Raw genomic sequence first — 17162 nt, 5'->3', positions numbered from 1 at the left:
AATTGGCTATATAATACTCCCTTTGGCATCTTCAAAAAGGCTCTCAATAAACATATATATATTTTTTTTAATTTTGTATTTTATAAATATAAATATATATATTTATTTACGAACGCTTATTTATATAATATTTATTCTTTTCAATTATTTTTTTATTATTTTTTACTATTTTTTTTACCATTTTTTTATTCCCCGGTGTGTGTGCGTGCATCCCAATGAGATCAAAAGAAAAAAAATTATTTAGTGATAATAGTAGTGATGAGGGAAGGAAAAAAAAACGTTTGAAAAAAATCTCAAATAATTTATTTGAAAATGAGGATCAAAATGTCTTGAATAATTCAGATGCAAAAATTGTTGTTGAAATTAAAGATGAAAGTGATGATGAACTAGCAAAGGATGCTTCTACTACTAATAATACAACAAACAAAACCATTGAGAAAAATTCCTCAAAAAAAAATGCGTATTATGATATATCTTCATATTTTAAACCAGTTTCTAAAAATACACCAAAAGAGCAAACTGGAAATAATTCCAACATCAATAACCAAAGCAAAAAAATCCCCCTCGAAAATGTTGATGAATATTTTAATATTATAGAAACAGGATCTAAAAAAGTAACAACTAATCCAAAACGAGAAAGAAGTCATGATTCTGATATTTTAGAACAAAATAGATACAAAAAAAAATATGTATTCACTGAAGATAACATTATTTTACAAAAAAATGAAACTAACGTTTCTCAAAATTTTGATTATTTACCTTTTATAAATAAAAAGTTTGTCCTTACAGGTGTTTTCAAAACATATAATAGAGATGATTTACAAAATAAAATTAAAGAACATGGAGGAAGTGTAATGTCTGCTGTATCATCAAAAACACATTATCTTATACATGGTGAATATTTAGAAGATGGTAGATTATATAATGAAGGGAAAAAATATCAAAAGGCTTATGAACTTTCAAAACAATCTAAATCTATAATTAAAATATTAAATGAAGAAGAATTACTAGAACTTCTTCCAAAACAAAAAAATGAAAATTCACAAAATTACCAAAGTAATACTGAGCAAAACCATCATATATTAAACCAAAATATGAAAAATGAACAAGAACAAGAACAAAATGTATCACATGTCTTAAATCAATTATGGGTCGATAAATATAAACCTACTAAAATAGAAGATTTAGTAGGAAATACTCAGAATGTTTTTAAATTAAAAACATGGCTATCAAGTTGGGATGATGTATGTATAAAAGGATTAAAAAAACAAGTTACTAAAACTTTTAGAGGAAATTTTGAAAATGTAAATGCAAAATGTGCGTTATTAAGCGGCCCTGCTGGAATAGGAAAAACAACTACTGCAAAAATTGTTTCAACAAGTTCAGGATATAATGTTATAGAATTTAATGCATCTGATGAAAGAAATAAAGCAGCTGTTGAAAAAATTGGTGATATGGCAACAGGAGGTTATTCTATTACTTCATTAAATAATAAAAATTTGAAAAAAACTTGTATTATTATGGATGAAGTTGATGGAATGTCTAGTGGGGATAAAGGGGGTAGTTCCGCTATATTAAAATTAATAGAAAAAACCAAATGCCCAATTATATGTATATGTAATGATAGACAAAATAGTAAAATGAGAACTTTAGCTAATAAATGTTATGATTTAAAATTTACAACACCAAATAAAAATAGTGTAGTTAAAAGATTGTTAGAAATTTGTAAAAAAGAAAATATTATGATGGAACCAAATGCTTTAGAATTATTATGGGAAAGTTCAAATGGTGATATAAGACAAATACTCAATGCTTTACAATTGTTATCTAAAACATATAAAAGAATACAATTTTTAGACATAAAAAAAGATATAAATAATTCAAATAAAAATGTACAATCATTAGCAAACCCCTTTGAAATAACACTCAAATTATTAAATTTTCATGAATCATCAAAATTGAAAATAAGAGAAATCATGGATCTATTTTTTGTAGACTACGAATTAATACCATATTTTATAAGTGAAAATTATACAAATATTTTTAATGATAATGATAACTCGCCTAATTCTATGAATAAATGGAATACATTTGCACAAATTTCTTATGACTTATCTTTAGCAGAAAAAATTAAATATAATTTAAAAACCACTATGGATTATTCATTATTACCACATTTTTCTATATTATCGTGTGTATGCCCTGTTATGAGAATAAGATCTCTAAAATCTTTTATGCAAGGTAGAATAAATTTCCCATCTGCTTTTGGAAAAATATCAACATTTAATAAAAATAAAAGATTACTAAATGAATTATGTTTTAATCTATCTTATAAACTTAATGTTTATCCAAAGTATATGATAACTAGTGGATTCCTTAATTACATATATTATAAAATTATAGTTCCATTACAAAAAAATAATGTAAATGATTCTATACAATTAATGGAACAATATAATATAACAAAAGAAATGCTAATTGAAAATATACCATCTTTAAGATTACCAATACAAGAAAATTTATATGATAAATTGGATTCGAAAATTAAAGCTTCTTTTACTCGCCAATATAATGCAACCCATGTTGTTAAGAATGATCCAAATGCTGTTAAAAAAAGTCTTAAATCTATTGATAAAAAATCATATAAAAATAATGACGATGAAATAGATGAAGATATGGATGACTTAAGTGACTCAAAAGAAGACAAAGATGATGATGTTTTAGTCAAAACCAAGCCTGATAAAAAAAATACTACCAAAAATAAATTAACTACAAAACCAAAAACTTCCAAAAAAAAATAATAATCATCATATCTATAAAGCATCATCCCATTACATTCAATTTTATACTTGAACTACATTTTCATAGACATTAGTTTTTTTTGTTTTTTTACTTAACTCTGAAAATCCCAGGCTTTATTTTTTTTCATAATTTTTTTAATTTAAACCTAAATCAATGTATCCCATTTATATATATACATATTTTACACACATTTTTCAAATATTAAATTTTGGCGAAAATTATTTTATATATTGTCGAAAAAAAACCTATGCAAATATATATATTCTAAATTTACCACTAACTACACCTTTTTTTTTCTCTTTTAAATAAGATATTAAATCCTTATTTTTTTTTTATCAATGCTCAATTTTTTTTAAATCATATATTAAATTACCATCCAAATTATTTTATATATGCAATGTAAATTTCAATCACATTTCCCCATCTGAATTTCATTTTATAAATACTAATATGAGCATTACATACCTCTTTTTAAAATAGAAATTCATTTCATATTTTATAAAATAAAAAAAATATATACACTATCATTGCACAAAAATGCATGCATATAACATTTTTTTTTCAAAAATTGGCTTATATAAATATATTAAAAAAAGCGTGTATTCCCCTGATCTCCTAATTTTCTATATTTCATTTTAACTTAAATATTATTATAGGGAAAAAATATAAAAAAATTAATTATTCCCACTAATTTGATATATATACATGTATTATTATTTATACAAAAATCCGATTTTTATATGCCCACTTTTATTTATCCAACATAGACGCGCATGCCTTTACCAACATCTACATACACTTTCTGAATTTTTAAAAATTTTTATTTGTCAAACATATAACCAAGTAATATATATAATTATAAGAAAAATAAAATATAAGATAAATCTCAATTTCTTATAAGAAATTAACTTTTCATTCCCACACAATTGTATATAAGAAATATGTAAATATAAACAAAAAACCACAACTTATATTTTGTGTATATATTCATAGAAGCATTTCAGTACTAATTTTATTTCATTTTCATAAAAAAATCGATGAAAATATTATTAAATTCTTATCTCAAGAAATATATATTATTCCTTTATTTGTTTTTACTTTTATTTATATGTATAAAAAAATATAATACCTTTACTATTCTACAAACAAATTGTAACAAAAATGAAAATATAATAAGATTAAACAAATTGATTTCTATCAATAATAATATTTCTCGAAGAAAATCAGATAAATTTATACAAAATGCTAATATAAAAATTAATAATAAAGTAGTATTAAATCCAGGTACACATGTAGATATAACTAAAGATCAAATCAAAGTTCATGATAAAAAAATTGACATAGAAAATATTAAAAAAATATTAAATAATTACAATATTTCTAATACTAATCATAACTCATATAAATGGATTGTCATGCATAAGCCTAAAGGATTGATATGTACAAATCAGGACGAAAAAGATAGAAAATCTATATTTTCAATCTTTCCTGATGATTTATTGCAAAAATATCGTATTGTATCTGTGGGTTAGGAACTCTAATAGTTTTTTCATTTTTTATTGCACCCTTTATCGAAAAGTACTTTATTTTTTTTCCATTTTTATATTACATAATTTAGGCAGATTAGATCGAAACACCTCTGGGGTTCTTCTATTTACAAATGAATATACTTGGGTAAACAAACTAACACATCCTAAATATGAAAGAGTAAGGAAATACATGATACATATAGAAGGCCCTGTACGCATGGATGCTCTTAAAATGCTAGCTAACGGTGTATACTTAAAAGATGAAGATAATAATAAAAAAAAAAAAAAAAAAACTCAACCTGCTTTCATTGAAGTTCTTAGAGAAGAAAATGTAAAAATCCAAAATCAAATTAAAAAAATAACTGTATTAAATATCAGCATAAAAGAAGGAAGAAATAGACAAATTAGAAAAATGTTTCAACAAATAAATCAACCAATAGTTAAAATTAAAAGAACTGCCTTTGAAAATATTACACTAAAGAATATACATCTTCCCAAGCAATATAGAGAATTAACAAAAAAGGAAATAATAAATTTAAAGACGCGAAATTTTTAACTAGCTAAAAACTACGTTACCTCTCAACCATGCACAAGTACACGCATATATTACTGTGCATACTTTTTTTATTACTTGTACACTTTTTTTATGACTATGCATACTTTTTTTATTACTTGTACACTTTTTTTATGATTATGCATACTTTTTTTATTACTTGTACACTTTTTTTATGACTATGCATACTTTTTTTATTACTTGTACACTTATTTATGACTATGCATACTTTTTTTATTACTTGTACACTTTTTTTATGACTATGCATACTTTTTTTATTACTTGTACACTTATTTATGACTGTGCATACTTTTTTATTACTTGTACACTTTTTTTATGTATTTTGTGTACGTAAAAAGTCACACACTCAACCTACATATATATGCAAAAGTTAAATTTTTTTTAAACAACGCATATTTATACTGAACATTTGCAACTATAAAACGATCTTTATTTTTTTAAAATAATACTATTTATATTTTATATTTAATGTAAACACACACTTATTTTATCAATTTTATCATTTACTCATATTTATAAGTTTAAACAATTAAAAGCGTATGCATGTTATAAGCTACATTTCAAAATGCACACCGTTTCAAAAATCGGGAAATAAATACAACATAAAATTGTATGAATATTCCTCTTAATATAATGATAAAATTCACAATAAAATTTATTAATTCATTCATTTATTATTATCTTCAAGACTATAATTTATTCATTTTAAACAAAAGAACAAAAAAAAATGCCAGTTTTAAAAATAACTTTTTGATTTGCTTAATATATTCAAAATTTGGATAACAACTGAAAAAAAAATATATATATATATATCTCTAAAACTGTAAATTTATAACAAAATTAATTTCTTTTTATAAATCTTATAAAAAATAAATATATTTATAATTATTACCTGATCCAATTACAACAAAAATAAATATTCCAAGTAGTATGGGCCCTACTGTATATTTCTTTCCCTTTTTGGCAATAGAGGTCGGGACATTTCCTCGATTTGTTATGTTATTATCAAAGGTTTCTATTTTTTTATTTATTTTCCTATTACTTGCCATCTATAAAAAAAAACAAATTTACACAAAGATGTATAGAATAGTCATTTATCACAAATTTGTAGAATGATCATATTATCGCAAAGATATGTCTGCTTATGCATTTATTATTATAACCGTGTTGTATAATGAAATTTTATTTTTTAAAATGTATTTTTAAATGTATTTTCCCTTTGCATACTATTAAAATGAATATTGTTCTTAATATTGAGATTCATAAACAGTTAACATTCAAATAAAACAATATTTGCTTGTTCAAAAAAAAAATATATATATTAACAATTTTAACACAGAAAAATTCATATACATAATATAAAATGATAAAGCTTATAATGAATGTTCAGTTTTCAAATATACATAGAGTTAAACAAGTTGTAAATCAGAATAAACAAATCAATATGATAAAATAATTCCTTATTTTCTTACACATAAAATAAAAATATATTCACCAAATCTTGTAATGCATATACTCAAAATTATATTATTCAAAAAAAATTTTGCAAAAATGTTATTACATATACTTTAAGTTTTTTACTCACCTTGCAATTAGTTTAATATTATTTATTTTATATGCTTTTAAAATATTTTTTAAAATAGCGTTTTAGGAATATTTTCCTTACTTTTGGAAAATATCATAAATAATACTTTGGATTATATTTTTATTTTATATAAATATATTTACTTTAAACAATAAATTCCCCATAGAAAATAGTCTTATGCTATTCTTATATATTTATTTTTTTATATTCTAAGTTTTAGCACGTTTTAAAATTTAGTCGCCACTTTTTTTAACACTTTCATTTTATTGCAATTTTGTATCTTTGCTCGAAAAATTTGCACATTTGAAATATAACTTTTAAAGGTTTTTTTTTTACTATTTCTCCTATATATATATATATATATATATATATAATGTTTTTAATACATTATATAATTTTTTTTTTATTATTTCCTTATATTAAACCTTTTAAACACTAATTGATACATTTGTAATTATAATATATATTTTTTTAAGACCATATTTCAATTAAATAATTATGGAAGATACTTAGGGTAGCATTTTTTTTTTTTAATTTAATATATCAAAAATAAAATATGATTTAAAATAAATTAACTTAAAATATACACAAATATAAATACATATATACAATCATATATGTTTAATTCAAAAATCAAATCATGTTTTAATTTTCAACTATATACTATTTTTTGTTTTATTTCAAGTGGTTGAAAACAATTTACACACAAATAAATAAACTCATAAGTTTATTAATTTATTTAGTTATCATCCCCATATACATATATTTACAACATTTATATTTCTTTACCATTCAAAACTTATTTTATATGTATAATTTATTTAGTTATTATTTTAAAAAAACATAAATGCGAGTATCATTTTCTTATTATGTTTACGCAAACTTAATTTTAATTTTGTACTAATATTTCATTATTCTTATTAATAAACTATGATTAAATATATGCTTAAAATACAGAATTATAATACATTATTATTTTTAAAAAAAAAAAAAAAATTTCATCCAATTAATTTTATCACAATAAAAAGACACAATCATTATTCGTCTGTCGATAAAAATGAAAAACAAAAAAAAAAAATAAACAATCCTTTAAATCGCCAAGAATATCCTTCGAGTATATTAACATTTGAAAAAAATATAACATTTTCGTCTGTAAGTTTTTATTTACTTTTGTCTGCTGTCATTGCATTACATTTTTATAATAATTCACGAGAAAATATGAAATTTAATATTATCGATGAAATAAAAGAAAAAGAAAAGAAAAACCTTATTGAGCTCGAAAATAAAAAAAGGGACTCAAAAAATAAAACAAATACCAAGAAAGAAAATTAACATATTTATTTTACAAAATTAGCATATTTATAGGACTCCCATAACACCAATTAAAGACAAAATATTAATTAAAATTAATCGACATATTTTTTTTAAATTAAAGATTAAAGCGTTTACCCCTATATATGTTTTTTCTTTTGATTTTGCCAAAATTTTAAATGCATTATTTTATATTAAAAAAATGCCTTTGCTATAATCCTAGTTATTTATTACTTTTTTAGTTGTGTATTTTTTAAAATGTGTTCTTTGCAATTTCGTCAAAACATAAAATATATTTTTAAATAAAATAGTTCGCAAATTAACATATAATTGTAAGTGTGAGCCACATATTATTATTTCAGTTTTATCGCTCTTTATTTAAGTATGAAAAATAATTTCCATAAAAAAAAATGGAAAAAAAAAATATCCTATAAATATGCATACAATACATATATATACGCATCTGTGCATTAATTATTATACTTTTGAGTTAGGTCCTTTCTTTCTTCCAATGCAATCAGAAAATCTTTTGTTGTATAATTGTCTCTTTTTTGCGCGGCCAGTTAATCTTCTTCCTTTACTTAACTTTGGAGCTTTAGGGGTTTGGTTTTTAACTTTACCAGCTCGTGCTAATGATCCATGTACTTTTCCTAAAATCAAAAAAAAAAAAAAAAAAAATATATATATATATATATTTAAATAAGCTATCAGTATAATATTTATTTTCTATACATCATATAAAATATCAATAAATCAAAGTCAGGGGGTATATATTCCCAATATTGTATACTTCTACAAATATATATAAACAGTTTTATTTTAAACAGTAAAATCTACATTATACATATGAATGTAGTTTAATGCTTGTAATATATTCTTAAATGCATAAAACAAATATATTAAATCACATATTTTACAAAAAATAAAAATCGCTTTAAACTTACCCATTGTTAATGTTTATTTTTTAATTAAATAATATAAAGTATATAAAATGCTTATATTTGTTTTACTATTATTTAAATTGTAACCCTTTTTATGAAATATTTATATATTGAATTCTTAATTTTACAAGTTTATTTTTATATAAAAAATTCAATTTTCTATAATTTATTTTTGTATGCAAAATCACAATTTTAATTCCCTAAAATTTTTATGAGAGCATTTTAAAATTAATTAAATATTATAATATTTGGGTTATACTCCATTTTATATTTTTTATTGAACCGAAATTTTTCATACCATATATTATTTTTGAAGGAAAAAATTATACATACTATATGTATAATTAATATATACAGTGGATTATTTATTTAATACTACATATTATTATATACCGACTTTTTCTTTTAAATATATATAGTTCATTTTTTATGCATATAATAAACCGATATATAATTTTTCTTTTTTTTTGTATAAAAAAATAATATATTTTATGAGTAGTGGGCATATCACATCAATACAGTCAGTACAATCCGTTATGTCAAATCAAATAAAATATTGTTAACTTATGTATATATAAATTGTGTTTTTTACTTTATATTTTTATTATTAAGTGCAAATTCGTTTCCACTTTGTGTTGCTGATATATTATTATTTTCCCCATGAAATATAAAACCCACCTTATTTTTTTCAAAATAAATTATCTTTAAATAATAAGTATTATTAATATGAATATTTGAAAAATTAAAACATTTTATATTTATAATATAGTTAGTTTAAAGAATGAAATCATATTCCATTAATGGTGTGATAAAATAAAAATCTTGTAATTTTTTATTAAAAAAGAAAGTTTATAAATTTTATAAAAAAAAAAGTTTAATAAAAAATACCACAAATTTGTTTATTTCACATATTTTCACATAATTATAAACATTAAAAAAATGGGAAAAATAAAAATCTGGATTTATAGCATCATTATATATACTATACGCACTAAAAATTATATTTAAATATCCATTTAATATTATATATAATTTATATCTGTAGTGGCTTGTTAATTTGAAACTTTTACGGTTTATCAATTTACACACATATATTTACATAATGTATACAAATTGTACAAATTTTGGTATGTATATTATATGTCTTTTCTGTTTTAACCACATTGTTTATCGGATTTTAAATTAATAAAAATTTATATCTTAATTGAAATAGTGTAATGAAGTACATATTTCATACACTTCAAATTTAAGGAATTCGGAAGTGTGTTTTATTCATTTTTTTTTTCATTTATTTATTAATCTACTGCTATATTGGCGCTTGCTTTAATTGATCAATGGACCCAAACCCAAACCTACTGATACAAATATGACTCTAATGTTTTTGTTAAGGTTTGTTTTATTTTCAACTAGCGAAATTGCAGCTTCTGATATAATTTTAGCTGTTAATAAATATCCTAGATCTTCATTTTTTCATTGAAAATTTAAAACAACTTGTCTATTCTTTTCACCTTTTTTTAATTCACTATATTTTTTAACTTATGAAAATTATCAATATATTTACCTATCTAATAATCAATAAAGGTAAAATTATTAAAAAAACTAGTAATGTAAAATAATCCTATTTTAACTATATATATAAAATAATAAATTATAATATATTACTAAATCTTTTCCATATTTATAATTAAGTAAATAATTTGACCATAGCACGTATTCCTATTCAATTACAGAATATATTGTGTCAAAACAATAACCAAATTGTTTTTCATAAGTTTTGAGTTTTATATTTATTTTCCCGCTTCACATAACCACTATCCCCATCACTTTGGCGTAAATAATATCTATTATATTTATTTCCTACATTTTTTTTAAATAATAAATAACTTTTTAATGTATCTTTTCCAATAGTTCGATAATTACAACATTCCGAAAATAGCCGAATTCAAACATAAGGACATCTGATTTTATATCTTTTTTCAAATATATTTTGTATAATAAAATTTCATAAATCACTTATAATTGATATAAATGAAGCATTATGTATAATTTTTAATTATTTTCCTTTAGATATTTTATTATATTTTTTATATATACTTAAAATAAAATCACGCTCTCCATAAACATCTAAATAATTACAAAATCCATCTATACATGTCTTAACTATATTATATCCATATTTTCCATATGGTCCTATAGTGCTTATTGCCACTTTACATAATATAATACAACTCAAAATTTATTCATCATTTTCTACATCACATTCTTTTATATTTATTTTATCAATACAGTCTATGTTTATCCTTTCTTTTATTTTGAATAAAATATTATTAAGTTTATTCACATTTCTAACACCACATAATATTTTTAATTTATCATTTTATATTTTGTTTTCATAATTTTCTAAAAAATATTCTAAAACCATTTCCCCACTATATCCTGTACTTCCAAATAATAAAATATCACACTCTTTTTAATCCATTCTTCTTTATGTAAAAAAATAAACAACTTTTCATAATATCTATTCACTTCTTTCTTATAAATTTGTATAAATATACACACCTTTCTATGTATGTATGCTTTACCAAATAAATCTTATTCTGATTTATTATTTTTTAAATTTGGAAAATATACTATTTCATATTACCCATTTATTACTTAAGATTTAAAATACAAACAAAACAACCATAAATTTAAAAATATTTTAATTACACATTATAATAACAAATTATCAATTAACTACCTTTTAGTACTATATTATATATATACAGTTGTGCATTTTATTATCACAAAATAATAATAATAATGTCTATGTGCAAAAAAAAATCCATGTCAAAATTGTTTTCCACAAATAACTTATATATGAATATATATATTAAACAATTCGACGTACTATATATTTAATTTTAAAAAAATCCTAATAAATATGTTATAAGCATGTACACCTTATAAAATACCTAATTACATTTATCTATATTTTAAATATATATCGATTATAGTTGTATATACGTATCCTACATATTTTTCGGTTATACTATTAAATATTTCCCCTTTAAAAAACACAAAAAAAAATCATAAAAATTAGCTGCTTTTTTTAAAAAAATAAAAACAATAATAACCACCTTAAATATTTTCTTATAACACAATCAAAGTGATATGAATATATAAAATTGTTTAACACCTTACTAATATTAACATAAATGCATACATATTTATATTCGATCCAATATTTATACTTTTTAATTTTTTCCGTTACAACTAAAAGATAAAAAATGTCTCTTTTGTACTTTAAATGTTAAGAATATTCATTTTTTACTTATTTTTTATTTACTTTTTTGTTTTTTTTTTTGTTTTTTTTATTATTATCGACAGATGGCTAAGGGGGTTTTATTTCCAAACGAAACCCGCTATAACATTTAGAGATGTAAAATACATAACTCAAATCCATATAAGTAGTTTTTTTATTTTTGTAAGTTTTTCTTTAGTATATATTATTATGCATATGCCAGGTAGCCAAACTGTTTCAATTAATTTATGTATCCTTTGAGCACCTTTATTATATGTGGTGATATTTACATTTCTATATATTGTTGGGCTTTTATTTTTTGTATTCGCTTGTTATCTTTATAATTATTTGCATTTTTATCAAAATTTTTTCCTTCACTTTTATATTTATTTTTATATTTATTTTTATATTTTATTTTTATATTTACATTTATATTTATTTTTATATTCACATTTATATTATATTTTTATGTTTATATTTCATTTTTATTTTTTCGTTTGTTTTTTTAAATTAATTTGGAATAACCTATTTTTTGTTTGAAAAATGAGTTAATCTATAGAAATGGCAAGTAACATATAAAATTGTTTTTTTATTAATGTTAAAAAGAGTGAATATATTTATACATTACGGAAAAAATGGGAAGCCAATGATAATAGCAATATAAGGCCTAAGCCTTCTTTTTTAAAGGTGAATTAAAAAAAAATTAAAAATTATATAATAAACAAAATACTTATTATTTAGGCAAAAATATGTTTTGTAAATATAAATGATGATAATATTATATTTTTAAAAGATTTTGATTAATAATCAAATGTTTAATAACTCCTCTAAGAAGTTCTGATTATTTATAAAATATAAAATAATTGCCGTTCATATATTTATGTATATGCTTGTATGTGTATGTATAAAAGGGGGGAGAATCTGCATACTAATTTATGAACATTTGTGTGTGCAAAAAATATAACTTTGCTCTAAAAAAAGCGATAATATATTTGTTTCCTCTATTTACATCTGACTGTTCAGAAATATGTTATTATATACCTATTATTATATATGTACGCGTTCAGAATTTTTTTATTACCCACTTTCCTCATGTTTTTAATATGATTTTCAACTATCTACATGATACATCCTTTTTAAAATCATTAATTTCATTTCTAAAAAATATTCATTGAACAATTCGAAGAGTTATTATGAAAATATTTATTTAAATATTTTTAAACAAATAATAACGTCAAACTTGTTCATATAACAAATGTATATACGGTGGCTTTTTAAATTTTTTATTTTAAAAGTGTCAATCCATATATATCACAGCATCTACCTTTAACCAAAATATATATTAGACATATATTTTTGTTGCCCTTTATAACTCTAAAAGTATTACATATTATTTCATAACTTATTCGTTAATTTGTTTCTTTTTTTAGAACAGTGAAACGGAAACGTCCATGATTATTTAAATTTATTATGAATAAATTGCATAAATACAATAATCGTATAAACAAAAGAAAGCCATATAATAATTATTATGAATAATCAATCAATTTTTGAAAATCTTTTATAAAAAGGAGGATATATAGAAATCGAAATTTATCATAAAACTCAAGTGTGTACATTACTTATGTAAAGAAAAATAAATAAGGATAGTATTTGTCGAAATTGTAAAATCCAAAAATTTTACCAAATTGCATAAAAATAATATGAATATAACTATATTGGTACATATAATAAGTGACTAGCTCCTTTTTTTTATTCCCCATTCAATATATGAGGAATGAGTTTAAGCTCAAAAATCCTGCAAATATACATACACAAAATTAAAAAATCAAAAAAAGGAAGAGGATTAAGACTTGAAAATTATATTTTCTTTCTTTCCTTCTTTTTTTTTTTTGTTTTTTTTTTTATATATTTTGTGTAATTAATAAAATACAGGAAGGAAGGTCTGAGATGCTGCAAAAAAAGAATTAATTATATTTCTTAAAAATAAAGTAAGATTATTAAAAATAGTCTTATATTTATTTTTTTATACTTATTTCTTTATTAATATTTTTGAGAAAAATAATATTGAACAAATATTAATTAGCTACCAGAAATATCAATCATATGTTTATAGTAGTTTTTTTAATTATAAAAAAATTATATATATATATATGATTTTGAAAAAGCTAATAAGCAAGTATACATTGGTGAGTTCGATTTTTGAGGTTTTTCAACTGCTTCGATTTTTTTTTGAAGTAGTAGAAAAATAACTTAATTCAGACTACTCCTAAATTCATTCCAAAATATTAACATAATGGGAATTTAAAAAAGGGAAGCTTGAAAAGAAATGAAAACATACAAAGAACAGTATAACCTTCTAAGAACTTAACAAATTTTTTATCACAAAATTTAATGTTTATAATATTTGCATTATATAAATGTGTGCAGCGATACTTCGCTAATATACCTTTAGAATAATATAAATATAATTTCATATTTATTTCTAAAGGGCTGATTTTAAAAGAAGAATGAGGTTTTTTGTTTTTCATTTTTTTCACTTTCCTATACATGCATACATACATATATATATTATATTTATATATTACTCCCTGATTTAAATAAATTAATATAAAAACTATCATTCCCCTTTTCTATTGTTAATTTTTTTTTTTTTTTTGTGTTGTGTATATAAGTTAATTCTATATATCTTTTTATCATATTAAATAACAAAATATACGCATATTTTTTTACTATAAAACTTCGAAAATGGGAGAAAATTCAAATAAAAAACTTAAATTTTCTAACTTTTATTTTCCTTAAATTTGTAAAAACAAAAAAATATTGTATATATTATGTATACGTTTATGGATAGCCAAATGCTAAACACTGACAAAAAAAGTTTAAATTATAAATAAAAATTATCAAAATGAAATTAAATTAACATTTCTATATTTGCGCTTTTTTATTATCGTAATCAAGTATATAACCCTTTTTAATATATGAAATAATATTCCTCCACAATTCATTATATTTATTTTGTTATTTTATTGCTAAACATTTTTCCTTTAAAAAAAAAATTTCTTTAAAATAATTTTTTCCACATTTATTTTATTTAAATAAAATAACGTATGCCATAAAATGTAAAATAAAATATAGCTAACGAAATAAACTAATAAGCTTTTCCAGTTTATTAATAGTTACATAATTTAATCAAAACGTTCAATACGTTATATCCATATTTAATAATGGCCACAAAATAACGTATTGAAAAAATAATATTAATTTTTAACCATCTCCAGATTTATTCAATCTGAGTTTTCAAAATTTTTTGTTTCTTCATATTCCAGAAAAAGTTAAGCAAAGTCAAACAAAAAAAAACATAGCGAACTAAATGAATGAAGAAACATTTCCAGCTTTCTAAAATCATTATCCTTGGAACATAATGACTGAATTTTTAAGGTAAAATTTATCCACGTTTTGTTAAAATATAACTAACAATTGGCTCCTCATTTATTTTTCTCTCATTTTATTTTGTGCAGAAATATCCCAAAACCCAAAAAAAAAACATATGACATGAATGAAAATGAAATATCCCCAAAACAAATAAACACAAAAGATGAAACAAAAAAACAATGTTATCAATATCTTAAAAGACAACAGCTTCGAATTTCATGCAATTCTGATTTTCAAGATGGGGGTGCATATCCTGAAATCCATATTAATCAATATCCAAATAATATGGGATTAAATACAAAAGATGGAAAAGAAAAAAAAAATTTAGTATTAAAATATATTGATGAAAATAATAATGTGAAATATGACAATTTAATCAATGAAAGTATACATATATACAATAATAATATCGATATGATCGAAACAAATGAATCCATAAAAAAACTCAGAAAAAAAAAAATATTATCACAAGCAGAAGATAGAGATGAAAAATATAATGACGCTATTTATAAACCTAGTGAAAAAGAAGAAATGGAAATTATTGAAAATACAAAAAAAAATATAGAAAATATCATAAATGAAAAAATTAATAAAAATTGTATAAATAATAAAAAAGAAGATAAATATTATAGATATATACCACAAAATAAATTAAATAATAATTTAGAAGAACGAATTATAAAAGTAGTTGAACAATCTACAGACCCGTTAGATGTATCCAAATTTAAAAATAAAAAACTTCCTAATATTAAAAATTCACCAAATTACCCAATACTTAGATCACCTACACGAAAATTAACAAAAGAAGAAGAAAAAGAATGGCAATTACCTCCATGTGTATCAAACTGGAAAAATAATAAAGGATATAATATTGCTTTAGATAAAAGAATTCAAAGTGATTATAAAAAATTAAATAATCTTGAAATAAATCAAAAATTTGCACATCTAAGTGAATATTTATATGTTGCTGAAAAAAAAGCAAGGGAAGAAATAAAAATGCGTAACAATATAATTAAACAAAAAAAATTAAAAGAAAAAGAAAAAAAAGAAGACATGCTCAGAAATCTAGCTATTCAAGCCAGAAAAGAAAAAGGAAATACTCAAAGTTCTATTATAAATGATAGAAAACGAGAATTAGAAAAAGAATATAAAATTGAAAAAAATCTTAAAAAAATTAAAAACTATCAAAATAGACATATAGAAGAACAAATAGCTCTAAACAAAGTTAATGTTAATAAAAATACTAATATACATGATATAAGTCTATTTAACATAAATAATGATAATAATAATAATTCGAATTTGCACGATAATGAAGAATATCAAATATATGATACATCATTATTTGATAATAAGCATAGTACTAATATATATAAATTCTCAAAAGAAAGAGTAAATAAAACACTTCAAAAAATTGAAACATCTAAAAATGCTGAACCCATCAAATTTGTTAAGGATACTCTTGATCCTTTTGGCTTAGACAGTTTATTATCACAAGCTAAAAAAAAATAATTATCACTCATTTTTATAATTTAATTATACATTGTTTTATATTTATAATCTCGATAATATTCCCATTGTTTTAATCAAAATTGTTCCACATCTTCATAATTTTTACATCTTTATTTATTTATTCCAAAAACATACACCCCTCATGTGCTTAGTGGAAGAATCACTCTGGGAAATATTATCTACACATTTT

The 17162-nt window shown here is 21.1% G+C and overlaps 6 protein-coding genes, 3 non-coding genes and 1 pseudogene across 9 annotated transcripts, besides 1 other annotated feature; 7 read left to right on the top strand and 3 right to left on the bottom strand.

Moving 5' to 3' along the window:
- Positions 1-215: 215 nt before the first annotated feature.
- Positions 216-2801, top strand: PBANKA_0316000 (replication factor C subunit 1, putative; the record flags this gene model as incomplete). The annotated part of the gene is made up of 1 exon (XM_034567552.1): positions 216-2801. The coding sequence occupies one exon, from the start codon at positions 216-218 to the stop codon at positions 2799-2801; it is 2586 nt and encodes an 861-aa protein (XP_034420042.1).
- A 1038-nt stretch (positions 2802-3839) lies between these two features.
- Positions 3840-4887, top strand: PBANKA_0315900 (pseudouridine synthase, putative; the record flags this gene model as incomplete). Its single annotated transcript, XM_034567541.1, has 2 exons — positions 3840-4329; positions 4421-4887. The coding sequence occupies 2 exons, from the start codon at positions 3840-3842 to the stop codon at positions 4885-4887; spliced, it is 957 nt and encodes a 318-aa protein (XP_034420041.1).
- A 754-nt stretch (positions 4888-5641) lies between these two features.
- Positions 5642-5954, bottom strand: PBANKA_0315800 (ribosome associated membrane protein RAMP4, putative; the record flags this gene model as incomplete). The annotated part of the gene is made up of 2 exons (XM_034567530.1): positions 5642-5691; positions 5798-5954. 2 exons carry the CDS (start codon positions 5952-5954, stop codon positions 5642-5644), a joined length of 207 nt encoding a protein of 68 aa, XP_034420040.1.
- A 1466-nt stretch (positions 5955-7420) lies between these two features.
- Positions 7421-7822, top strand: PBANKA_0315700 (conserved Plasmodium protein, unknown function; the record flags this gene model as incomplete). Its single annotated transcript, XM_034567519.1, has 1 exon — positions 7421-7822. One exon carries the CDS (start codon positions 7421-7423, stop codon positions 7820-7822), a length of 402 nt encoding a protein of 133 aa, XP_034420039.1.
- Positions 7823-8278: 456 nt separating this feature from the next.
- On the bottom strand, positions 8279-8749 carry PBANKA_0315600 (40S ribosomal protein S30, putative; the record flags this gene model as incomplete). The annotated part of the gene is made up of 2 exons (XM_034567508.1): positions 8279-8451; positions 8746-8749. 2 exons carry the CDS (start codon positions 8747-8749, stop codon positions 8279-8281), a joined length of 177 nt encoding a protein of 58 aa, XP_034420038.1.
- Positions 8750-10030: 1281 nt separating this feature from the next.
- Positions 10031-11221, bottom strand: PBANKA_0315500 (annotated as a pseudogene).
- Positions 10031-11221: a sequence feature (saccharopine dehydrogenase, putative).
- Positions 11222-12785: 1564 nt separating this feature from the next.
- On the top strand, positions 12786-12869 carry PBANKA_0315430. Its single transcript, XR_002688160.1, has one exon. It is a non-coding gene; the product is annotated as a small nucleolar RNA snoR01 (small nucleolar RNA).
- A 336-nt stretch (positions 12870-13205) lies between these two features.
- Positions 13206-13326, top strand: PBANKA_0315420. The gene has a single exon (XR_004611893.1). It is a non-coding gene; the product is annotated as a Plasmodium RNA of unknown function RUF2 (non-coding RNA).
- Positions 13327-13796: 470 nt separating this feature from the next.
- Positions 13797-14316, top strand: PBANKA_0315410. The gene has a single exon (XR_004611892.1). It is a non-coding gene; the product is annotated as a ribonuclease P (non-coding RNA).
- A 1133-nt stretch (positions 14317-15449) lies between these two features.
- On the top strand, positions 15450-16972 carry PBANKA_0315400 (pre-mRNA-processing protein 45, putative; the record flags this gene model as incomplete). The annotated part of the gene is made up of 2 exons (XM_034567496.1): positions 15450-15466; positions 15547-16972. 2 exons carry the CDS (start codon positions 15450-15452, stop codon positions 16970-16972), a joined length of 1443 nt encoding a protein of 480 aa, XP_034420037.1.
- Positions 16973-17162: the final 190 nt, after the last annotated feature.

The sequence above is a fragment of the Plasmodium berghei genome, assembly GCF_900002375.2.
Source record: "Plasmodium berghei ANKA genome assembly, chromosome: 3".
Taxonomy (NCBI): Eukaryota; Apicomplexa; class Aconoidasida; order Haemosporida; family Plasmodiidae; genus Plasmodium; species Plasmodium berghei.
This window is presented reverse-complemented; position numbering and strand designations above follow the sequence as displayed.